The 26,824-nt window shown below is 28.6% G+C and overlaps 1 protein-coding gene across 1 annotated transcript in view; it reads right to left on the minus strand.

The window, feature by feature from the left end:
- The window catches only part of LOC123298888 (visual system homeobox 1-like), a 162,282-nt gene that overhangs the window by 58,851 nt on the left and 76,607 nt on the right, over positions 1–26,824 (minus strand). The window contains exons 4-5 of the mRNA XM_044880985.1: positions 6,554–6,638; positions 5,869–5,992 (exon numbers count right to left, since the gene is read on the minus strand). Coding sequence (XP_044736920.1) covers positions 5,869–5,992; positions 6,554–6,638 — 209 coding nt within the window. The remainder of the gene's footprint in view (positions 1–5,868; positions 5,993–6,553; positions 6,639–26,824) is intronic.

Raw genomic sequence — 26,824 nt, forward strand, 5'->3', positions numbered from 1 at the left:
CTATTTAACTATGATGATGCACAAGCACATCATTCCAAACATTAAAGCATTAAATTAGTGCATCCATAATATATTTAATGCTCTACGCTTTTGCTTTAAAATTATAATAATCCAGTTTGATGTTATTTTCTCTATCAACTGTTTGATAAACGATAATCAATTTATCAGATAGGTTTAGTAAAGTCCGATTTCTTCTTGAATAAGTTAAATCGTAGATTAAATATAAGAATATAATTTTGATCTTCGTTAATTTTGTCATACATTTTGGAATGGTGCAATTTAACGTTGAAAATAACGATATAATTATACATGCAATTTTTAATAATTTTCCTATTTCATTTTATTTACCAACAAGCCGTGGTTAGAGTCTGATGCAACCCTTGAGTCGATGGTAAAAAATAAATTGCCGTCGAAAACCTTAAAATATTTTTAGCGATAGAATACAAAATTGTCGACCAATCGTAAAATGGACACAGTTTTTAAATTTTTTGGCCAAAATTACTGTGTACACTGAGTTTTATCGAATTCGGAAACAAAAATTTTTTTGTGATATTTTTCGAGAGTACCTTAGTTAATTTAAAATCAAAAAATACATAAATTAAGTTCATTTGATGATTGGATATACAATTTTCGGATATTTCCCAAAATTCCATTTTCACATCCAAAATTAGTTTGAAAATGAACAACGGAAATAGATGATGAAGTTAAACTTATAAAAGAATAATTAGATATTATTTCAGTCTTTTTAATGGAGACTTTTTAATAAAATTTTTCTATTTTAAAACGATATATTCACGTTTATAATCTTGATATATTTTTAAAAGAAGATGATTCCTGAAAAATGATTAGGTAAAGATATTATAGGTACAGCTTAGGCTAGGAATATGAGTTTTTTTAATAATACTTTGTAAAACTTCACGATTGAAAAAACTTATTCTGTCTCTGATCTTAAGTAGATATTATCTTAAACGAGAGAAAAATTGAAAATAATATATAAAATTTTCTAGTGTAAAATCGGACTTCAATTTTACTTTATCTGTGTATAGACAGACTCTCTACTGATTTCAATAAATGATTATAGATGGCTGTTACGTAGTTAGAATATTCAAATCCAATAACCTGAATACACCAGACATGTATATTATACATACAGAGCAAGCATGTTATTATCAAATCAATAATGTATTGATAGCTTATCAATTCTATTAAATAATATTACCTTCAATATTCAAACATAGCAGTAGTTAGTATATATAAACACGTTAGATGTGACTACCGTTATAAGACTAGATGTGTTTATTATTATTGATATTGGTTTTATCATAAAATACCCGGTGTCAATTGGTATATTTGTTACAATTGAAGCTACACTTTATTTTAAGGATTTATTTTTTTTTTTGTAAAATTCAAAAACTAGCCCTCTTGAGAATTATTTGATGGTATACAATTTTATTGAAGACAAGGTAATCAAAGCTCCAATTGCAACGTTCGTGGTTTTTCTACAAATATAATCGTCATAAAATTATGGAGAGAAAGTTATGAAAGGTATGTAGGTTGAAATTTAAGGGTAGTATCCAGTCGGAGCATTCCCCGAATCTATGTTGACTGGTTTCGGTATGATGTACCTATGGAATCTCGTATAATTCACAAACCTTTATGCCTTTGAATGTAGAAATTTCGGATTAATAACTGTTGTAGCATTATGTTGTACCTAAATATTCTTGGATATTTCCTTGTCCCAATCCTTTTTGATTTTTATACCATGTATATATGAAATATACATAGTATTTAAGTTTAGTCCCAAGTTTGTAACGCTTAAAAATAATGATGCTAGGAAAAAAATTTTGTCATAGGTGTTCATAAAACCACCTAATTAGTCCATTTCCGGTTGTCCGTCCGTCCGTCTGTGGATACGATAACTCAAAAACGAAAAAAGATATCGAGCTGAAATTTTTACAGCGTACTCAGGACGTAAAAAGTGAGGTCAAGTTCGTAAATGAGCATCATAGGTCAATTGGGTCTTGGCTCCGTAGGACCCATCTTGTAAACCGTTAGAGATAGAACAAAAGTTTAAATGTAAAAAATGTTTCTTATCAAAAATTAAACAACTTTTGTTTGAAACATTTTTTCGTAAACATCACTTACCCGTGAGGGCGCCAATTAGGCGGAAATTTTATAATATGTACTATACTTGAATATCAGTTATGTATGTGTCACATGTTTGTATGTGTAATGTGATAAAGAAATCAACACTGACTATGCATGGTATTTCAACAATTAACTCAGTCAATTGTTTGTTTTCACTTGTTTTTGAATCTCTTTTGGCTAGTTTATAAGCGTGAAAAAATCAAGCTTCAGTTTTTAGGCAAAGTAATATAAAGCTATAAAATTTTTAGAGGTTTACCAAAGACATCATGGCGACAATATATGTAAAAACTACTGTTATATATCAATAAACTTGAATGATTTAAATAAAACAGGTCCTAAGCTCCTACCATGTGGAACACCTTAACTTTAAAACTACCCTTAAACACGCTGTATTCCGACTTCTATACATAAATTTAAAATGAAAACTTGTTGGTTTTAAAATAAGACTTAGACATAACCATATAAAGTCATATACACATACATACAAGAAACTTTTCCTCCATTTTCACTCCCATTCTTCTATATAAATACACACATACGCACATACATGTATGTAATGCTGGTTGCATATATTAACAAGGTAAGGGTTGAATATGTGGTAAGCAAGTCTTCACGTTTGGTACTTTAATGCACTCTCTATACATGCATCCATGCATCATGCATCAACAACCAGTGTTGAAGAAGGTGGATATTATGTCTGTATTTATAGTACTAAGAGAGACGGATAAACGGATAGACTTATATGTGTGTATAGAAAATATAGTAATATACACTTAATAAATATACCCTTTAGTTTAGAGAGTTGTATAGTTTAATACTATAGAGAACCTGGGTATAGAATAGAAGGCTTCTATGTGTATACGTATGCTGCTGATTGGCTGAGTGGTAGTCCCTCCCATCATGGTAATGGCTGCTGCGCTCGTTTTCTGTATAGGTATTAAATGGGATATATGGATGGATGGTGTATGGTGTTGTTCGCTCTTTTTTTTTTTAGATAGGTTATAATAAAACTTTTTAAATAATATAACCTTCGATAATAATAACGATCCTATATAGGGTGATTGATTACGGGACTTTCTATTGCTTCGAGAAATGACAAGTAATGATTTAATTGCAGGTAGGCTGAAAACTGGATGTCAACATGGTTCTGTTTTTGAATAAACTAAAAATAAAATTATAACGTTTATCCATTTCTAAGGTGAACATTGCATATTATTTTGTAAATCATACTCGAAATTTTTAGTTAATCATTGGTGAGTTTGTTGTTATACTATATTCCAGTTATAACAAGTCGTTAAATTTGGAGGAGGTTAAGTTTCAATTACGTAACTTCATGTACCTTGGATCGAGTAATATAATATACCATTAGTACATGATAATCTATGTACACTATAAAATTTAGAATTATATTCTTGTTTTTAAGCGTTATCATTAATTATAGAAATGTATGTGAAAAGTGTCCATTTCATCCCCCAGCCACTAAATATAACAGTAGAAGCTGTTGGTAGACACTCAGAGTAATGAATGAATGCCAAAAAAACATTTAAGATTTTGTATGTACCTAGGATCCTAGGGAATTCTCGGTACATTATGGTTTGAACCATGGTACATTAGGATGTTTTACTATGGTTCACACATCATATACCATGGTTCACACGTTTTTTTTTCGTTTATCAATAGCTTTCTAATATTTGAATTATGCGAGATACGTAGATAGTAAAATTGATTCACGGATGCTTAAAATAGATAGATCAGTTGGAAATGTATGTTAATTATTATATTTTCAATAAAGTTTCAGTAGCAGGATGGAATCACACTGTACGTAGTAATATCATATAGTCTAAAGTTTACTTAATGCTGCACCAGGAGTCAGAGTCTCTTGTATATGTATAAGTATACTCGTATTGAGTGAATGAAGAATGACTACGTATTGAATGCACCCCTGTTATTCAGGTGTGTACATACACTTTTTTAAGTAGGGTAGGTCCTATAATGTTTTTGTTTTCGATTTAGAAATAAAAAGGAAATCCCCTCCATAGTGTTTTAGTTGTGCTTGTTAACGTCACCATGTATGATTTCTTGTTTTTAGTTTTGTGGTTCTGTAAGAGTTAAACACCTTTTTTTTTTCTTGAAGGTGGTGTCTAGTTTCACTGTGTATATACGCAGTGTTCCAGTTTAAGTGTTTAAGTTTTGGTTTACGTAAGGAGTCAATTTCTTGAGTTACAAAGTCTCAAGAAGAGCTGCGCTCGGAGAAATTGAAACGTGTACACAAAACTTAAGAAACTTAGTCTTCTTCCTAAAATCATCTACAAGTCTATGGAATATTTGGATCGATTTCAATTGGCAAATGGAGTATTTATGGAGATATCTCTACAATCGCTTCGAAATTAGAGCTTTTCGCCCAGAACTTTAACTGATAACTCAAAAACAATTCATCTAATCGTCAAATGAACCCGAATTTTGTAGTTTTAGTATATTTGAGATCTAAGAAAATTACAAAAATTTTGAAAATTGTTTTTTCCTTCGATTTCTAGGTAGACGTTTAGGTAAAAATGCTTTGAGTAGTACAACCTACAGAAACGTTCAATAACTAAAGGGAAAGAGTGCTGTCATGAGCTTTCTTAAAATGCAAAATAAATGAACTAAGATAGTTGGATAGTCAGCACGATCATAGATTCGACTTTCATGAAACGTTCAGTACATTTTACTCAAAAAAATAAAATATTTTTATTTTCAAATATAAAATAAAACTATTTTATTAAATAGAATTTTCTTCTTATATTCTATAAACAGTTTTAGTAACACTTATATGACAAAACATATAACCAAAACACATGTTCTTATATAAAGTATAAAAATATACTTATAGTGTTTATTTTTCATAAATAAACTTTTTATTTTATTAGAACAGTCTTTTATTTTTTTCTCAAAATTTAAGTTGGTATTATCTATTTAACGATAATTTCACTAAATATAAGCAGTGAAAAGTCGATTACCATAATGGCAAACAATCATATAACACTTCAAATTTCTTTCGCTTTCATATTTATTGTAGCCCGTGCATAAATCCTTGGCTAACTCGAATTTTTGGTGAGATGATGACTGAAATAATTCGGTATTAGTTGAAGATAAACAAGTAATTGATTTCGAAACAATCATTGGATGATGTATCGACAAAATTCAAAACCACTGTTCTAAACAATTTTTTTCATTCTAGCTATTACTGGAATACACTATTTCTCATTTTAAATCTCAAGTTAATATTCTATAACGAAGAATAACTACTCTAGTGACAGCTTCCCGAACTAATAAAATAGTAACGAAAGTAAATAAAATACATTAAATTCTTTAATTAAAACGAAAATTTATTAGTTTTAGTTTTCGGTAAGTCAATATTTATTCTTCCTCTTCGCCAACAAGAAAAACGATGTCTAGACATTAATAATTAGTCAAATAAGTATGTTTTAACAAATATTTCATTACATCTTTTATTTTATCACAAATTAACTTTCTTAATACTTCATTAAATTAGAGTATATTTTATGCGCCATAAAAACCTTATGATTACATAAAATTTTATATCGAAATGAAAATTAATTATTAATTACAAATAGAAACACAATTTACAATGAATCGACTATAGATATATATTTTATATATCTATAGCTCATTCAATGCAAATTGACTTTTAAATGATTAAAAAAATAATTTTGAACTTACTTGAATTCGATCTTCGGGTAAATCTGTTTTCAATGATAACATTTCACGTGCATATACATCTGGATAGTGTGCATCTTTAAACGCCTTCTCCAATTCCTCCAATTGATATGAGGTGAATATCGTCCTGCCGCATAAGTAAAAGAAAAAGCAGAAGGGTAGTTAGCGGCCTCAATTAATTTTATTATACTAATTATGCAAAAGCCCTTTTTTTTTTTGTTTCGAATCGAAAAAAAAAAATATTGTGTGCGTTTTGAATAAATCGTACTAATAAAATTTAGTTTTTAACATTGTAAGGCTATTGTGGTAGTAATTGGTAACCATCGGTAACCACCACAGAGGCAAACATGTTGATTTTTCTAATGTCACCGTAAATTATTTGGAGTATTATTTGCAACAAGTCTAAAATTTGTGAATGTACGTCTTTTATATTCTGGTAACGGTGTTCAGAAGGCTTTTAGAAAAATAAATTTCTGTATTGTAAGTTTCAATTTATTGAAATTAACTTCATTGAAATTAACATCAACTTTAAAGCTTTGAAACATCTTAGACCCTGGAAACTATTGACGAACACCTTAAAAAAATTAACAGATTTTTTGACAATATTTTTTTGGCTTGTTGCAAATAAAATTCTTAAAAATGTACACTATTTTTATGGTTACGAAAACAATCGAAATGAAGTACTCACCTATGGCGTCTTTTTTTTTTCTTCTTTTTACTAAAACCAAGACCATCAACCGTAAAATCTTTCCCTGAATCTAATTGATTTACACCTGAAACAAATTAGAAATACATATATTATTATTAATAAATGCGTTGATAAATTTTAATCAAATTGGAAAATGGAAAATTAGCAATTTAATATTTTAAAATAAATTGGAAAATCTATCATGATGGTAGTATGTACTTGTGTGCGTATAATAAATTACCAACGATTGATTGAATTCACTTTCCGTTTCCTTCAATCGTTTTTCTTCAACCCCTCCTCAGACATCATATAATCTGTTATAAGTTAAAAAACGTTAGATATTGTGTATCGCTTACAATGATCGATGATGCTAGATTTCTTATCTTGTTTTAGAAATATATTCATCGTCAAACCTTCAAGGTACGGTTTCCATACTTTATGCATAGAAATTAAACCATTCGAATGTTTCAAGATGTATGAGCATGACAATAATATTTAATTTAAGGACTCAAAATACTTTTTAGATAGATTTTTACTCAAAGAATATGTGGTTAAAATAACACCTAAGGTATCCGTACAAATTTTTAAAATACATTGCTCTTATAGAGAAATCTCTATAAGAAAAAGGCATATTTTGAAAGTTTTTGATAATTTTCACTGGAAAAACAATGTATACATATAAGGGATGTACGGGATCAGATTCTTTTTTGCAAAGAATCCCATTTACAGTCATCGAACAGTTACAAAAACTTAAACTATGGATTAATTTTGAAAAATAAGTCGCCCAATAATTTACGAAAATTAGAATCAATTTCGCTAGAATAGTTTGCAACCAGTAAATTAAAGGCTTCTATAACTCTAAACCCATGGATTTAGTACCAAAGTAACTGATTGATGGCCCTTTTTAGTCCTTTAAATCTATACTAATTTTATATAAAACTGGATCGAAAAAGATTGAATACGTAGTTAAAACTTTCCTGCGCTCCCACCATTAAATATTTGATGGAAGGACTTTGCGGGCCTTTCCCTTAGCCAAAGCTGCAAATCTACCTACCACCATTTGTAGTTAGAAAACTTGTGGGTGCTTAATTTTGAGAAAAACGCTTTCTAAAATTATGGTTTATGTACCAAAAAGTAATAATCAGATAATCACTTTAGAATCGACCTTTATACGTGAGTTTTTAATAACACAGAAAATGAATTCTTTAGGGCAATATAAAATTGAATAATTTTCAAAAGATGATCGCTTTTTTAATCACCAAATGGGGTGGTTGAAACTGGTATGGTGCGATGAGTTTGAGAGAGTAGAGTAGATATATATGTGTTGTGTGATCAGGATGTGGAGTAGATAAGAGGCCAATCACCAATATTGGATGGCGTATTGTAGGTATGTAGATATACTGTTTGAAAGCTGTAATACAAATTGCTTATATATTCGATTGAATAATTGAATTTGAATGCAGAAGCTTATTGGGGAATTGAAATTGCTAGTTTAAGTATTGAAATCTCATATTCAATTCAGAAGGATATGTATAGGAGAGAGTGTCGTAGCTTGGATTGATAACATTTGATAAAACAGTTATTATCGATCAAAATTTAAACATTAAGGGCGTTCCCAAAAAAATCACGCTTTTTTAGAATCATTTTTAATCGTGCATGCATTCGTATAAATGCTCTTTATAAGTACGCAAATTTTTAACACCCCTTTTGGTGCCAAATTTATAGATTTGAGCTATTAGTAAAGTTTTCAGTTTTTAACATATAAATCCTATATTGAAGTGTTTTTAAAGGTTTGATTTATTATGTAACAAGATAAATTTGGAAACATTTTCCCGTAAAGAAAATTATCACAAGCAGCACTCGCTTTTCCTTAAAATACATTTAAAGTAATGAAATGAATAACATTTGTGTTAAGAAAATAAGTATTTCTTCCATAAGTGAAATGATACTACCTTAAAAGAAAACTTTTTATTTAACATGAAAACAAATGCACATAGATAATCATCTTGTTAGTTGCTTACCTTCTGGTAAGTAAACTTTGGTCTTCATATAATTGCTGTTTCATACAAAATATCTTTTAAAGAATAGTGGATGATTCAAGGTACAATACCTTGCCCTATATACACAAAATGATTATAATCGGTTCTCATGAGCCTGCCTGTCTGTTCGCCTGTCCGTCTGTCAGTTTGACTGTCATTTGTTTCATTCAATAGCATGAATGTTCAATGTTTGTCAATAACATATTTGTCAGTTGTGAATGTCAGACATATATAACGGGCATATTATTGAGAACTAATTCGTAATTTGCTCTACATCAATAAACATTATTTGAAAAATTTAATTATTTCATTTTATCGATTTTTTTAAATTTATGCTTTTTACTTTCTCATTTCGAAACAAAGAGTTTAGAAAAATCGAATGGCAAATGGAAAAAGGAAAAAAGACTATTTTAAGCGAATCAAAGAAGTATTTCTTCGGTATTATTCCATGAGTAACAAAAAAGAAGAATTTGAAGAAAAATAAAACTGCTGATTTAAGTGAAAACTTAAGGAATAATTATGTTTTGAAAATTGAAATTATTAACATACCAGCTTTACCCGGCCATGTTTTGCACTTTCGCTGTGGCTTTGGCTGATATTAATTAGTAGAGGAGTAAATAAAAAATAGAGACACATTTGACATTTATGTGACACCATCCTTGACTCAATTTATTTTTGAATATTCGTTCCCTTGAGAACTTCGGAGAGAAAAGTATAAACACTTTAAGTATACAAACAGTGAATTGTTAACGTTTTAAGTCAAACCATCGACTTTGATTCGAGTTTTGCGGTCATAAACATACGAAAACAAAATTTTTATATGTAAGACGTACAATGGGTATATAAAACTATTATAAATAATAAAAAGGCAACACCACACAATGAAATCGATGTTTTTTTAATAACGCAATAGAATCGTAATTTTATGAATCTCATTTTCACGACTTTCCCCGTCCTAATTTTATTGAAAGTGTAAGAAAAATGTTCTACTATTCTGTTTTTGGATTTTCCAAGAAAATTGATGGATTCCACTACCTAGTAAGGCGTTCCCTATTTTATTTGATCCTGGAATATCAACAAATTCACTTGTATAGTTATTTACATGCATAAACGAAACGGAATTAATCTAAGATTAAATTTTGAAGAAACAAACAAAGAAATATGAAAACCATTTCTTTTTAAATTATTAGTATGATAAAAGGCAGTTTAGGGATTATGAATTTCAGCATAGTAAAATAACTCAACCAAAGCTGATTATAAACTTAAAAGCAATGCTATCTTGATACTTTTGAAAAGGGTTCATTTAGTAAAATGTGGTTTGTTTATGGTCATCCCTATGCGAAAGATGATTTTTTTTCCCTCAAATATTGGTTTTAAACCAAAAAGGATGCAGGACTAAATTTTCAGTTAATAAATGTTTTGTATATTTTATGAGAAGTAATTTGCCAAACGCATTCTCTTCTGTTGGAAAGTGTTTCGTGTCCTTTTACTCTGAATTCATCCCCTCGTACGGAAAAACACCATACTAAAAGTAGGTAGTAATTACCGCTGTGAATTTATTTTCAACATTAAAATATGCACGCAGTAGTGTGACGGTGGGGGGAAAAGGGGTTGTAAAATTCCATTGCTAATGTCGGTATGACCATCATAGCTAATGTTTTAATACATTAACATAATTTTGTTAAAATGTTTAAATAATTTTAGGTTAGATTATTGTTGCTAATTTTATAATAATGAGTTTCGGAAAATTTTGGTGAATAATACTATGTTTTATAGCGTGACTTTGATTTATTGATTCTAACTAGAGGGCTTTAGCCCTTTTGTACCTACTGTGTAAGAATATATTCCTATAGTGATAGCTAGAAGATAATTCCATGGTTCCAAGACAATTTTTTAGGCAGTCCAATACTTATTTCGTTGATCTAAGAATTGATATCGTTGACTCAAATCAAAAGCCGCAAGTAAACGATTGGACGTTTTCGATTATCGAGACTCTAATGTATTTAATTTTTCGTACTTATAGTATTCCATTCGGATAATTTTATAACTAATAATGCTCCTAAAAATTTTTATGGATAATACAAATAAAAATTAAAAAATATTTTTATAATTAAAATTTACAAAAAAAAAAAAAAAAAAAAAAAAAAAAAAATGAAATTTAAAAAAATTACAAATTTTTCATTTTATTCCCCCGGTGAAAATATATAAATTTGAAACTAATTGAAAATAAAAATTAAATTTATAAAGCTATTAAGTAACAAAATTTTGCATATTATAAATTAATGTCCATTTAAAAAACATTTAATTTGTAAGTTTAAGAAGAAACCTTTTAAAAGTAAACTTGCGGGCAAGAAAACTGATACAAAAAGAAGATTAAATCTTCATGTGTCCATGGTATTATGGTATGCCCATTAGTATCTTGAGTTTATCTGGAAAACAAAACCGTGAAGAATAGTATTTGAACTACATATTAAAAAATAATTCAAAAATTTTCTAGAATCATTACCATTATGAAGGAATTCATTTTATATTTAGATCTGAATTGGCAGTAAAAAAATGTTCGTATTTCATCATAGAAAAGCTTTTCTGAATTTTTATTTGGCTAGAACGAGAAAAGGTTTATTTCTGATCTTTAAACATAAGAAAATTCACACAAAATTTAGTAAAATGAAATTCTATCCAAGTCAGAGAAACGGAGGTTAAACCCCATTATTATTATAAGTCTTTAATGAGTACAACCTTTTTGGAAAGTTTTTAAAACCCATTCTAAAATTTTTGCACATATTTAAACTGACTCAATTTCTTTGTTCACGAGTATATAAATATTTATTAAAGATACAAAATTTACATTATGTATTTAAAACCGGAACAGGATAGGGACCAAAAATATGAGTGGAAACCTACCTAATAACAACACATATACACCGTTCGTTGTTATATTAGGTAATCACAGGTAGAGGCAAATAAAAATACCACCGTCTCTTTCCGCCAGCTACGAAAACACCCCCATAAAGTAATATAAATACAAACTCGGTTAATGGATTCCAATGGTATGGGACTATGATGGTATAAATAATAATATCCATCTAATTTTTATAGTAGCTGTTAACCCACTGACTCGACATGGAATTGGTTTGTAGAGTGGAGTTAAATTATTATATTTTACTCAAACCCAGGGCATTATGTCTTTTTCCTGACCTCCCCCAAATAAAACATTAAATATTAAATAGAATTTTCATTTTTTTTTATGGTATGTCGCGTTAACTTGTTAACGATAATATTATTTAAAATTTTGTTTTGGTAAATATAGCGGTTTTCAGATGAAATGAACTAAAAATTCGGAAAATTTATTGAGAATGTTTTTCCCAGAAACTTCAGTTATGTAATTGGAATTTGTTTCTATTGTTAGTCACATCATTCGTTGAGTAAGAACCCCGCCTTAGGGAAAATTATATCGTCAAGACAGTTATTTAGGTACAAATATTGTTAAATCGATTATTTCGTTTTTAAATTTTCTTACCTAATTTCCGGGTGTATTTTCAGTGTATTTGAAGAATATACAAGGTCAGAAGATTCGAAAGCTTAAAATACGCCATTTTACGAGTATAAGCGTTCGAAACAATTTTTTATTAGTATATTAATCCGATCTCCATATCAAATTTTAACACAATAGAAAATTCAACTCTTCCCAAAGTAGTTTTTTTTAACAGAATACTTATGTTTGAAAAGGGTCTATTTGTTACTTCTAAACGGATTTATCGATTTTCTCTCTGTGTCTTTATGAACTAAATTTACGCTTCGTTGCAATCGATAGTTGCTAGGTATAAAGTTTGAAGATCAATCATTCATTTTTCCTCGAATCGAAGATCAAATGATCAACATTTCTCTATTGATAATTTTGATTCCCAAAAGTACTATATTTCACTGCGTTTCCACCATAAATATAAGTTATTTTGACGTGAACCTTTTTTCTTTTACCTTTACCACGTTTTGATTTGAAGTAGGTCTTGGATAGAAACTTTATAAGACTACCCCAAAGCTATAAGAATTTTAATTTAGTACGATCAAGTGGGTATATAGTCCAAATTCATGGTTTGGTTCAGAAAATTAATCGAAATCTCGAAATTGAAAAGATTCTCAGTCAAAATTGACGATTACTAACCGTTTTCATTAGACATTTCTATATCTCCAAATCAAAACTAAAATAAAATCTGGGATTGGTCACTTATACTCAAGACCAGATTAACCATGATGCAGAGCAGGCAACTGCCTAGGAGAGGAAAGACAAATTTTTATGTAAAATACTTCAAGCTGATTTACGAAGACTAAAAAGAAGGATCAACGCCGTCCGATTTTCATAACACGACCAGAATTGCATGGCCGGGAGACTATGAAATGAGACCCCAGCCTTAGTAAATATAATATTAAAATATCTTACCATGAAATATCCCAAGAAAAAGACTACAGAAAATACTTTTCAGAATAAACACATTATGATTATATAATTTTATATAATCCTTAATAAATTAACTTTATATTGTAGATAAATACGTAAAAAAAAGTAAAGTGAATCAAGATGGCTGACGTTATATATAATTTTATATTTATATTGTATATGTATGTATTGTATGTATGTATATATGTATAAGAACAAGCCATTTAGGGTATTTATAAAAATCCCTCGGGATATTCTTTAATATATATCATTATACCAAGTATATACATTCCTTAACAAGGAGTAAAATATGATATAAAGATATTTATTTATCTCAGTGTAAGTTAGTGTGTGGCATGTAAGCACATTTTATTATTAATCATATTGTATATTATATTATATTATATGTTTAATCTAATGTATATTATAAATACAGGATGTTTACTGAAAAAGTAAAACGTATAGTAGAGCCTCGATAATTGTGTCACTCAATAATCGAAAACGTACGTCCAGTTCCAGACCGCTCTTTACCAATCACAGACAAATGATATTGTTTGTTTGTATAGACATCTTAAGGTAGTATGAGCGCCAAGGCTTAAGGTAGTAGGAAGAAGGTCTTAACAGATTAGGAGATAATCTGAAAAACCTACAATTAAAGGCATGGACCAGCTACGAGGGAGGGCGAATCGCCAAAAGCCTGTTGGATGAAGGAAACTCGCTCGGTAACAGAGCCGAGGAGATCTTGAAACTAAACAGAGCTGATATTAGAGTCATCGTAGAGTTACTCACAGGGCATGATAACCTGAACAAGTTCCAACATCAAATTGGAAAAAGACAATCTCCCGCGTGTGACAGATGCGGAGAAAATTCAGAAGAAACATCGATCCACTTTCTCTGTTACTGTCCGGCGCTCATACAGCAGCGAAGGAAATGGTTTGGTCCGGCCATAGTCGAACCAGAAGAAATTAGGAAACTCAGCGCTAGGCAAATCCTAGGTTTCAGTACATCAGTTGGTTATAATAGCCACTGAAAAGCGTAGCGGGGATAGAGTACAAGGGTCTATTTGGCTAGGTGCTCTGAACCATTGCTTCGAGCATGGCCCGCTAACCTCCATACCCATACCCATACTCATGAGCGCCAAGGCAGGTTTTGACTTATGAAATTATTTGTACCTTATTTTAAACTTAAGATAATGAGTTTTGTTATAACTTCATGAATGTAGACGAAAAATATGAATATAATTTTCCGATATTTTCCTTCGTTTTCGAAATAACGAAAGCTAAATAACAGAAGACATGTTTAATTTACCCAAAAGACATATTAAATACTCATTAATTGGCACACAAAATTTCAGTTTTTGGTAACACTTTCGTTTTGATATTGAAACGCTTTTATATCTAAAAGAGCTAATCTGATAGGATATTCGTTGTCGAAAATGAAAAACAGAGTATGGTGGGACAAAATGAATTGAGTTGACTAAGTTGGGCTACAACCTCTAAAGAAAAAAAAACATTTTGTAAGTTCACATTTTCACTTATTAGTTTTAATCCCAAGAAAAACAATCAAACATGAATATAATCTCAAAATTTTTTGGGAATTGGCTATTTCATCACCAAAAACGAATTTAATTGACATAGCAAATTAAAAAAAGAATACTTTTTTCTTGTGAAAAATTTTGAATTAAAGTTGCAATTTACAGCTTGAAAACGTTTATTTTAGCCATTAAAGAGACATTAGAAGTTTTGAGATGCGAGCTATTACGATTCGAAAACATCCAATAACATTTCCTCACTAATTCGAAAAAAAACCAAAATCGGCTTATCCACAATTGAATGGCTATTTTTGATCGACCATTACCTTTGGATGTTAGTAGTCGATTTAATTAAATATATTTAATAATTATTTGTTATTCCTGACTTACTCAAATTTGCATACCGTATATAAAATGGGAGTTTACCTTCATCTAGGAATACATAAGAGGTAGCTCGAAGCTTATAGCTTAGTATAAAAGTAAAAACAATAATAAAATAACCACTTAGATGTAAATAATAAAATGTTATTAATGCATGTAATATAAATAAAACACTACCTATATGCTACTAAATAATTTAGCATACCATCATGATATAAGTATAAGTACTATGAGCTGTTATTAATCCAGGAGCTAAGTGTTTTTCTGCATGTATTCCAAGAAGCAGATCTTCAAAATATTAATCGTTTACTAGACTTATTGCGTTTGTACGTATCAATAAATCATGGCGATGTACTAAAACGAAATTACAGATTATAAAGAATGATTTTATGAATATTCTCGCTGCCGAGAAAGAAGTTCATGAGAAAATGATTCAACAGGTCATTGTACCTTAAAAATAGAAATTTTCCGGAATTTTTCCTCCATTTAAGTGGTAACAAAACTTCTTCAAGATATAACATCTTCTTGAACAATCTTGTATTTCATACACTTACATGCGCTCCCACCAATATCAATTTTTTTAATTCGCTTGTTGGAAACTCAGTAAAAGTCGACTGTTTTTAATTTAGACTTTTATATTTAAGGAGATATGCAAGGATTGAATAATAGTAGGGATTTCAATAAAACTTTATAAATACATTTTTTGATTAATAAAGTTTTCAAAAATCACCAAAAATTCCTAGGTCATCGGGCTTTTTATTATTATTTTATCGTTTAAAGTTGGCTGACAAAATGATGAATAATATAGGTTATCCTTTTCAATTGGATATTTCTATATCAAAAAAATCTAGAGAGTGTGATAAAAAACTATTTAAACAATCTTGTTATTTATAATAATACCATAAAAATAGAAGGTTCTCAATGATTTAAAAACCAAATTTTAATTTAATTATGAGTTCATCGAAGATCCATCATTTGATGAACAGAAACGACTATCGTAAGAGTATTGATTATTGAAGAGGGATATCTATATTATCAAATTTATAAGCATCACTTGCACACAATATATTATATATTTTTGTAGTTGTGTGGTATTGTAAAGCCAAAAATTACTCATTACTTCACTAAAAAGCATGTATTTGGTTTATATGTATGTATCGTACAATAAACCAAAACTTTTTTTACAATACTGGTTTGCAATCATCTTATGTGATACTTTACCAAGTGTTAGTAAAGAAAATGATATTTTTTTAGGTTGATAGCTACTGTACTATATGTAGTGTTGTAATAATAATAGGTTTAAATATGTACATATATTTTAAAATTATATTCCAAATATAACAGTTTTTCCATCTCAAACAATTATAGTTAAAAATAATAATTGCACTTTAAGAACACATATACATATATAACAAACACCACCCACATTACAATATTATTACAGTTATAATATAACTGTAAACAATTGTATTTGTATACTTAAAAATATACTTAATATATATGATTTTTTTTGTTTTCAATGAATATATGTATTATTTTATACTACAGTCATTGGTACTTCCATAATTGATAATTGTAGATGGAAGTTATCCAATTAGTACACAGTAGCACATTGATTGACAACTACTAAATTGCTGGTTGTTCGTTTACTTGCCATACGCTGACTGCTAATCGATGATAAGAAAAAATATTAAAAATGTATCAGTAAACTATTCTATCGTTTTTGATTCCGATAAAGTACAATTTTTAGCATAAATTTAAGGATGTATGAGCATAACGATCAACTAAGTAGATAACTTAATGAATGTGGACGAAAAATAATCATAATATTTTTAGATATCTGCCTTTTGGAAATATCGAATAATCAAAGAAAATTTTCAATTGTATTTTTACTTTTACGTTTACCTCCTTCAATTTATGCTAAAAATTCTACTAAAATGCTTCTTTTTTTGTGAAAATGATAAAAAACTTTCAAAATTTGTCGTATTTTGGTAGTTTACGTGGATTTTCGAAAATTTAAATCTTTAAAATACGAATGGTTATCTACCCGGAAATTTTAAACACACATTCTTTGAATTAAAGTCAACCTATAATGGGTCTTATAGGGTTTTTAAGGGTATATTTGCTATCAGTTACTGTCTAAACTATTCGTTTTACAAAAAAATGTTTGCATTTTTATAAAGAACAACTTTCTAATTTAAAGTATTCGTACAATGTTTGCCGGTTATGAATTAGAGGGAGGTTTTCATTGAACCTGAAAACTTAGATGGAAGTCAATACTCGTAAGCCTTCACGCATATGTCAAGTTGAAAAAGACACTCTGTACATTTTAAGCTAAATTCACACCATACGTTAAATTTAATGCTCATTTTCGAGGGCAAAACAGACATCAGACGAGTTATATGAACTCAGCTTTAGAAATTACATTCATTTTTTTAATGATATATGCATTTTATAGGAAAACTTTATTACCACGGAAGTCAATATATGGATGCACTGTAACGTTCTAAGCAATTTAAATAAAATGAGTGAAAAATTCTATTTTACATAAATCTGATTCTCTTTTTCGCTTTTATGCACTGTAAAAAAGTATCTCCTATTTGCAAAAATATGTTCACATGGTAGCAAGTAAATACTTACTTGGATCAAGAATATTTTTAAGCAGTCAATTACTTCTTTTATTGAATTAAGTATTGAGATCGTTGACTCAAGAAATATTTACTTGTTAGAAGAATAAAATCTTAGCGTGTCTACCTCAATCCAGTAACTGTGATTTTAAAAATAATTTTATTTCGGGGTTGTAAAATAACACCTAAGTCTAAGATACTCTTACTAGCACAAAAATACGACATACGTTATCAATGAATCGAATCAAATCGATTTCATCAACAGCACATATTTTTTATTTCTTGCAAAAAAAATTATGATTAAACCGATATGCTTATTTAAAAAACAAGCAAAAAAATTTCACTATTACACGATTACACATCGTAAAATTATCCACATATCACGATAATTTCGAACTAGGGGTGTAAAAAAAACGATATACTATAAAACTAGGAATAAGATATATAAATTCTCTAAGGGCTACTCAAATTCAAAACGTATCAAGGGATTTGTTGTGTATTAACAATAAGTTATATATATATGTACTTGGTATTGTGTATAAACGGGTAAGTAATATTGGTAAATACATTACAAGTTGTAAACATACATACAGACATGATCGTTACAGTCATGTAATTTTCTGAAAAACTAAGTAATCAATCGATTATATATTTAATAATATAACCTCTTTAACATATGGTTATATTTTTATTATTAAGGGTAGGACTCTAAGTATTGTAATATATTAATTGAATTTTTAAATACTTTTTATCAAATACTTATCTAATTATTCATATTTTAGTTTATACATTTTAGATAATTCTGATTCGTATTCAGAAATTTAATTAATTAAAAACCACCGACTCAATACCATTAAATCTTTTGGGCTCTTCAAGATAAAATAGCAACGATTTTACTAGTAGCTAAAAAATTTTGATTCTCTGGCCTAAAACCCGCAGAGAAACTCTGTTCATATTAAATTCAATATTAGAGAGAGTGGTTTATGATTAACCAGTAATCAAAACAAAAAATTGAAGTTTCATGTGACGAAAAAAGAGAAAAATATTGACGTAAACAAATAGTTTTAATTTTGATTAAGCTGTTTGGAATTTGGAAGGGTTTACTACAATGCTGGTATGATACAGAGACAGATACTATAGTATTTATGTTAGCATAAGTAATGTTGAATAGGGCTATCCGCCAGAAGTATTGTATTATCGCCAAGTAGTATAGGCCTGACACTTAAACTTATCCATTGACTTATTCGCCATAACTATTGCTAATTTTACTATTCCCTCAATGGTCAAATCAGTATGGCGTTCACAGTGATACTGACATAATGATAGCTATAAAAATATTCCTACACGTTTTTTTTTTTTTCAATTTCGTATAATATATTGAAGTTTCCTAATTCGTACCAATACAAAGTTACTGAAAAACAGAGAAAATGAGTACGATTTATCAAACTCGCTGCTAAGCATGATATATTTTAGTAAACTATAATAATATTAATAATAATTGATTAGATTTTTTGCTCGGGAACGTAGACAAATCAATAGTTTTTCCCTTAATTTAAAAGCGAAATCATGAAAATCAAAAATTAAAGCTCAGTGCTCATTTCAAATAGAAAACCACTAGGTAACCATTAGGACAAATAAAAAATTAAATATACCTGCTGTGAGAAATTTACTATAGAAATCAATTAATTTGGTGAGTCCTTCGTTAAAAATTATCTTTTCCGAAGAAAAATGAAAGTTCGGTTGACAAAAAACAAGCTGAAATACTATAACTGAACAGCTTTCAACATAAACACGATATTTAAACAACTAATTATTATATTCACTTTTATATTGTATATTTTTAATTAATTTCTAAATGTTCTAAATTAAAAGATTTATTTGAACTGTTCTTTCGATAAACAGATTACCAGATGGTATTTAAACATTTCTCGAATATCATACATATATGAATATTTTTCAAAAGGTGTAATATTTACTTTAACTCCTTATATCTAATAAATCCTTGTTGAATTGTAAAACTAATATTTATTTATCCTATTTTGAAGGAAAAATACATATATAAAATAATATAAACATCTGTCAACAAACCGCCTTCAAAAAAAAAATTGTAACAGTATCATTACTTTTATTATATCAATGAATAAGTCCTTTTCATCAAAATTACAATACGAACTTTTTGTTGTTGAAAATTATAAGTTTGAAAGTATTATTATTTAATATTGTAACATGTTAAGGGTTAATTGTATAAGTATGTAAAGGGTTAAAGAATTTTTTTTGTATTCGGGTAGGTATATAACAACTGTATAATTATATCAATTCGATACGATTGAACCAATTACATTGCAAAAAGGTGTTAAATATAGGCGTTTTGTTCAAAAAAATTTGATGAATACAACAAAGTTTGAGATATTTTGACAGTTTTTGAGTGTACTTTTTCAAAAAGAATCCTTTTTGTGTTATAAATTTGCCATTTTGTAAAAAGGTTGACAATCCTTTTATTGGGATTTTAACGCCTCTAATTTTCAAATGATTTTTAGCAAACATAGAGATAATCATGAATTCTGTCAGAAAATTTTTGATATGTTTTAATGAGTTTCAATCTAAATATTTCACACATGAAAGTAGTTAACCAATCAAAGAATAACTTAAAGAAAAGTTGCACAGTTTGATGGAAGACATCAGATTGTACCTAGATCTCCGGGTTGCTTTAATAGTCAATCTAGACCCTAAAAGGTAACAGATAGAATAACACTTTAACTTAGAAAGTTTATCCTCATAAAAATAAACTAAAAATTTTTTCGAAAATTGTTAGCTTTCGGAGGAAATGCCACTAAAAAATATGTCATTATTGCATTTAATCGAAAAATAACACGCTAGCTACAGAAAAATGCTTTAGCCAAAATTTTCCAAGGTTTATAGCGGGAATTCATCTGTGTCCATGACTTGATTATTAAAGCATCCCGAAGAACTAAGCCCAATATAATGTCAGAACATGATGCTCCCCATTAAGTTCTATAACTTTTGATGTAGTTATTTTTTGATTATTTAACAACAAAACAAGCTATTAGCCGTAATATATTAAAATGGTCCTATCTTAATATATATATTTCTTGTGTGCGTGTGTATGTGACTGAACTCCTCCTAGACGGCTGGACCGATTTCGATGAAATTTTTTTTGGGTGAGTTCAAGGGGATTGGAGAATGGTTTAGATTTACCATTCGGTCCACTACAACTGTTTTTAAGGGTTCCACACCAAAAAAGTTAAATCTCATTAAATGGTGGGAGCGCATATAAATCATATCACATTATATTACAACTTACTATGTGTACTATGTATTTTTTATTGTCAATAGGCATTTATTAGAGCCATATGCGAGCGCAGCGAGCTCCACTGCCGAAGGCCAGGCCAAAGGTCGAAGCTCAGGCCGGTCCAATAAATGGGAGTTAAATTGGGGTTTAGCGGGATGAGTGTAGCAGACAGGCTAAACGTAGTATAGGTATTAATGAATTGTAGCTACGTTTCCACAGGACAACGTCTGTTGGGTCCGCTAGTCTCTATATAAAATTAAGCTAAGTTTTAGTATAATTGTTATTTGATCCGAAATTTATTGATTTGGACTTTAAAGATCTTAGCCAATACAGCTTGATTAATAATAGTCGTACTATTAGTAATTCATAATTTGCATAAATCAGACAGCGTTTTACTAGAAACAAAAACTCTAATCAACTTTAAATACAAAGGAAAGGTCTTCTTCACAAAAAATTTCCAGACGCTAAAAATTATTGCTTTTATCAGCATACATGAAATAATTTATTATATCTACGTTGGAGTAGCTTTAAATAACTAACAAAAAAAATAAATAAAAGAAAAACCAATGAATTTTCTTTCTTCTAAAAACGTAGAAAGCAGTGTGGTATAAGAGCTGGTATCCGTACCGTGCATCTCTGATACTTAGAGCTATCATTTTTTGGGACAAATTTTGGGAAATACTTGAAATTGAAATATTAGAAGTTGAGTTTGTTCTTTTGAATTATTGTTTTGAATTACCTAATTATTTTACCACTTTACTTTTCAAAATGAATTGAGCCAGGTTTTATTTATATATTAAAATTTTATGTCATACCTTTTCCAAACTGAATCGATTTTAAAGATCATCGCCAATTTTTTAGTTTTTTTGGGTACAAAACTCTCACATGAAACATAGGTTAGAACACTCTACGTTAAATTACCTTTCAAATGAATTCAGAAAAAATTAAAATCGGTTCATTCGGTTTAGGCGCTACGATGCCACACACAGACACAACACATAGCGATAAAATTTATAACACCCCTTTTTTTAGTTCGGAGATTAAAAAATAAACGAAACCGTATTCAGATAAAAGACAAGAGTAAGTTCAACAAAGTAAGAATTATTTGAAATTTAACCATTTTAAGATAAATTTTCGAAGACGTTGCCAGTTCTCGTAACAGTACATGATGCGAACAAGAGATAGAAAGAAGTATAAAATATTATAATTTAATTTTCTTAGTAAGTTTTGCTTTCATATCAAGTCATATATTTTTTAAGATGGTCGAATGAACAATATCTATATGAAAAATATTTAAAAAGATTTACTTTTTTCTTTTTTTCCACAATGTTTCTTCTCAAACAAAGACTAAAAATCTTCGTGTATTTACAGCATGTATGAGGAAAGAATATTCCTTATTTCCAGTACAATCGGGATAAAAAATCAAAAAGTGAGGAAATCGCTGAGTGGTGATTCTCTGAACAATTTTTTCACGTGAAAATTTCAAAACTTTGCAGTTCAATCGTAAAACCAATCAGATTATTTTTATCCCCCGAACTTAAGAAAGGGGTGTTATAAGTTTTACCGTTATGTGTGTTTGTCTGTCTGTGGCATCGTAGCGCTTACACAAATGAACCGATTATAATTTTTTTGGTTTCACATACCTGAAAAAGCCAAAAAATTGGCGATGATCTTCAAAATTAATTCAGTTTGAAAAAGCCATGACATATAATTTTAATATATAAATAATTACTATGGAAATGAATGGTCAAATAAACCTGACTCAATTCATTTCGAAAAGTGAAATGGTAAAATAATTAGGTAATTTAAAACAATAATTCAAACGAACAAAGTCAACTCAAATATTTCAATTTCAATTATAATATTTTCAAAAATTTGTCCCAAAAAAATGATAGCTCTCTAAGTATCCTTTTCATCCCATCTGATGTCCTGGACCATCACTTTGATATTGATTTAAGAAGGAGTATTGTATGTTTAAAGTGTTTATATGTGCATCTGTGTGTTTCTCAGTGGCATCGTAGCCCCTAAACGGTCGAACCGGCTTGATTGAGAACATTTTATAGCTATATTTCCAAAAATCGGCTTACAAAATATCGCATTTGTCGGGGGTTTTTTAATTTTGTTTTCACTTGTTCATTTTACACTTTTTCCAACAATTTTTTTTGAAACATTCTGTACATGATTAAACAAAGATAGAATGATTGATATTAAATAAAGATAGAAATAATATATTATATTTATTATATTAGATGTGATCATCAGATATAAATCTTAATGTTAGAATAAAATATAGAATTGTATTTTCTATTTATTATAATAATTCAAGCAGTATAGCAGCATCAACATCAGCACCCAATTGAATTACAATTTTACAATTTGATTACAATTTTTGGCCACCCATTGAGTGAGTGAATTTTCCAGATTTTCTCTCTACAATAATACGATATGATGATGGTTATAGATATTTATATATTCAGTTTTATATGTATGTATGTATATATATGCCGGGAAATGGTTTTATCATCTGAATTAAATATATCGAATTATTATTTTATTGTACAGATTAAAATATTATGATATTATGTCATATAATATGTACAAACTGGATTATTTTAATCTATTATGGCTAATAAAACATTTTGTACTTAACCAATTAACAAGTGAAATTTACAAAATTTAAAAAACCTCCAACAAATTTTATTCCTTGTAAACCGATTTTTTTTGGAAACTTAGCTATAAATTGTTCTCAATCAAGTTGTTTCGACCGTTTAGGAGCAAAGACGCCACTGAGAAACACACAGACGCACAGATAAATACTTTAAATTTATATCACACCTTTTTAAATCAATATCAAAGTGATGGTCAAGGACATCAGATGAGATAAAGGATATTTAGAGAGTTATCATTTTTTGGGACAAATTTTGGAAATTATTTAATTAAAGTATTTGAATTGACTTTGTTCTTTTGAATTACCTAATTTTTTTACCATTTCACTTTTCGAAATGAATTGAGCCAAGTTTATTTGACCATTTACTTCCATAGTAATTATTTATAAATTAAAATTATATGTAATGTCTTTCCAAACTGAATCGATTTTGAAGATCATCGCAAATTTTTTAGTTTTTTCGGGTACGGAAACCTAAGCTGTGCACTATGATTCAAGTACGAGTTTAAAGCTACGTACGGCGATGATCTTCACAATCGCTTCAGTTTGGAAAACGGTAATTTAATGGAGAGTCTTCATAGATATGTTTCAAGTGCGAATTTAGGGTTTCGTAACCGAAAAAATTGTCTTGGGTTTTTTAAAATTTGGTAAATTTCACTTATAATTACTAAAAAATGAAAATAAGAAGAAATTTGCTTACTTTACTCACGCGCAGCTAACGTCAGTTAATAACGCAACCGCTCTAAGGTGCAAGATATATATACTTTAACCCCACCAAAAATTTCATTAAGAACTAACTATCTAAAATTCAGACACCTTAAAAGAAACGTTTCTAGCGCTCTCACTACCAGTTTGAACAAATTCTTATAACATAATCCCATAAAATCTTGTTTCATACAATAATACCTAAAATACAACCACTAAAAATATGATTATATATTTGAAAATAAATTTTCATTGTCTCTCACAAGCAGTATACTATAAAAGAGATGGAAATATTACTATTTATATGTATTTATGGGATCAAAATAAAGAAGGAAAACTTAATATATATATATATATATATATATATATATATATATATATATATATATAAACTATAATAAAGATATTACAAGCATAAATGTGTTTGGAAAATGGTTTGTGAATAACATATATAACATGTTCACATATAAAAAGGGAGGAATTTGGGGGGAATTGGAGGGTGTTATGGTGTTTTTTCTTTTATATTCTTCGGATCGTTAATCACAATGATTGGTTATTTATGACCATACATTTTACATAAATAAATATTAAAATATATATCAAAATAATTAAATATTATATGTTGTTAAATAATTTTCGGATGTTTATTTTTATAGTATCCTGCTGAAGGAAAACGATTTTCTGATTAAATTAAAATGTACTTTTGATCAATTATCAATTTAGTGGTCTAATATATGGATCATAAAAATTATAGCTGGTTTAGTAATGTAATATATTAAGATTTAATTTAATTTTAGGATGTTTTTGGTGTAGTTATTTGTAATAAATTCTTATTTAGAATAAATCGAAACTCATGGTTATTTTTCTTCGAAATGTATTATAATGTTATTAATTTAAATATACTGGCAGTCCGAGTAAGACTGAGGTCTAGTTTTATTTTTTTTAGCTATTTATATACTTAGGAACAATTATATGTTAATTTCGCATTCAAAAAATGATAAATTTTGAAAATAAAGCAAAGCTTAGCTAAAAAAGGTATATAGTTTAATGAAGAGAGATTTAACTGAATTTTTTTGCATGCGCGTGTACTTAGTTAACTGCTGGGGGCTAATGAACAGAAATAATTTTCAACATGAAAAATTGCCCAATTTTCTCAATTCAAAATATTTTTATACCCTGTATATATGCAATATATTTTAAGGTAAACTAAGTTTAGTCACAAGTTTGTAACGCTAAAAAATATTGATGCTATGAGCAAAATTTTGGTGTAGGTGTTTATAAAATCACCTAAAGAGTACATTTATGGTTGTCTATTTGCCCGTCTGTCTGTCTGTCAACACGAAAACTCAAAACGAAAAGAGATATCAGGCTTTCTAATGTCCTCAGGACATAAAAAGTGAGGCTAAGTTCGTAAATGAGCAACTGAGGACAATCGGGACTTGTAAACCGATAGAGATAGAACAAAAGTTTACATATAAAAAATATTCCTTATAAAAAAATAAACAACTTCTGTTTGAAACATTTTTTCGTAAATGTCACTGCTTACCCTTGCGGATGCAAATTAGGACAAAACTTTGGTGTCCATTTTCTCCAAACTATAAAAGGTAGACAGTTAAAAATTTTCAGGTAGCTTTAAAAATGGTCTTGTTAAATATTCTCGTAAAAATCCTTTCCGAAAATTTTCGACGACCAAATGAATGGAAACCGAAAGAACGCCATAATTGTTTTTTAAACCCTTCTAATTTTTAGGAAAATAATGCAAGCACTGACATTCAACACTTTCTATACATGGTATTTCAACTACTAACTCAATCAATTATTAGTTTTCACGTGTTGAAATATTAGTTTTAATAATAATAGCCAGTTTTGTATAAAATCGCAAACCTAAGTAAAAATAATTTTAACCTTTAAATGGCATTATAAAAAAACAAAAACGAAAATTTGTAGAAAGAGAAACAAAAGATATTAGGAAATTAGTCATTGAGATCACTATCACAAAGTATTTCAAGTACTAAGTAGACATCTTCAACATATTATCTTAAGTGATCAAAAAAAAAAAAAAAAAAATTCTAAAACTCCTAAACATCCGGTGTGTCGAAGTAATAAAAATACAAATTGTTTAAGGAAAATATTCAAACAATAACTCTAAAAATTATTGAAGATTTTTTGAATTAAACTACTCATATTTTTTTTGATTCAAAACTTAAAAGCCCAATTTAAACTACACTGACATTATATAAAAAAATTATTTAATAAAAATCTCATATTACACAAAATATTGTTTTAAAAGTTTTTTAATTGAATTTTTGGATAAAAAGATTTTTTTTTTTGGTGTTGCCAACAAGGCAAGAATGAGAGGTCTCATTCAAGACACATCAACACCTGAGTATTGTTTAAGTATGACATCTTTATGGTTTTTTGAGTAAATAAAAAAATTTGTTGTTTTAATAATAATAAATAAATAATATTTTTATTTAATTTGTTTTTAAATTTAAGTATTTTATTTTTAATAACGCCTTGGAAATGAATTAAATTTGTTTTATTTATTTATTTTTTTTTTTGAATAAAATGTTTTCAA

Source organism: Chrysoperla carnea, chromosome 4 (genome assembly GCF_905475395.1).
Source record: "Chrysoperla carnea chromosome 4, inChrCarn1.1, whole genome shotgun sequence".
NCBI classification, from domain to species: domain Eukaryota; kingdom Metazoa; phylum Arthropoda; class Insecta; order Neuroptera; family Chrysopidae; genus Chrysoperla; species Chrysoperla carnea.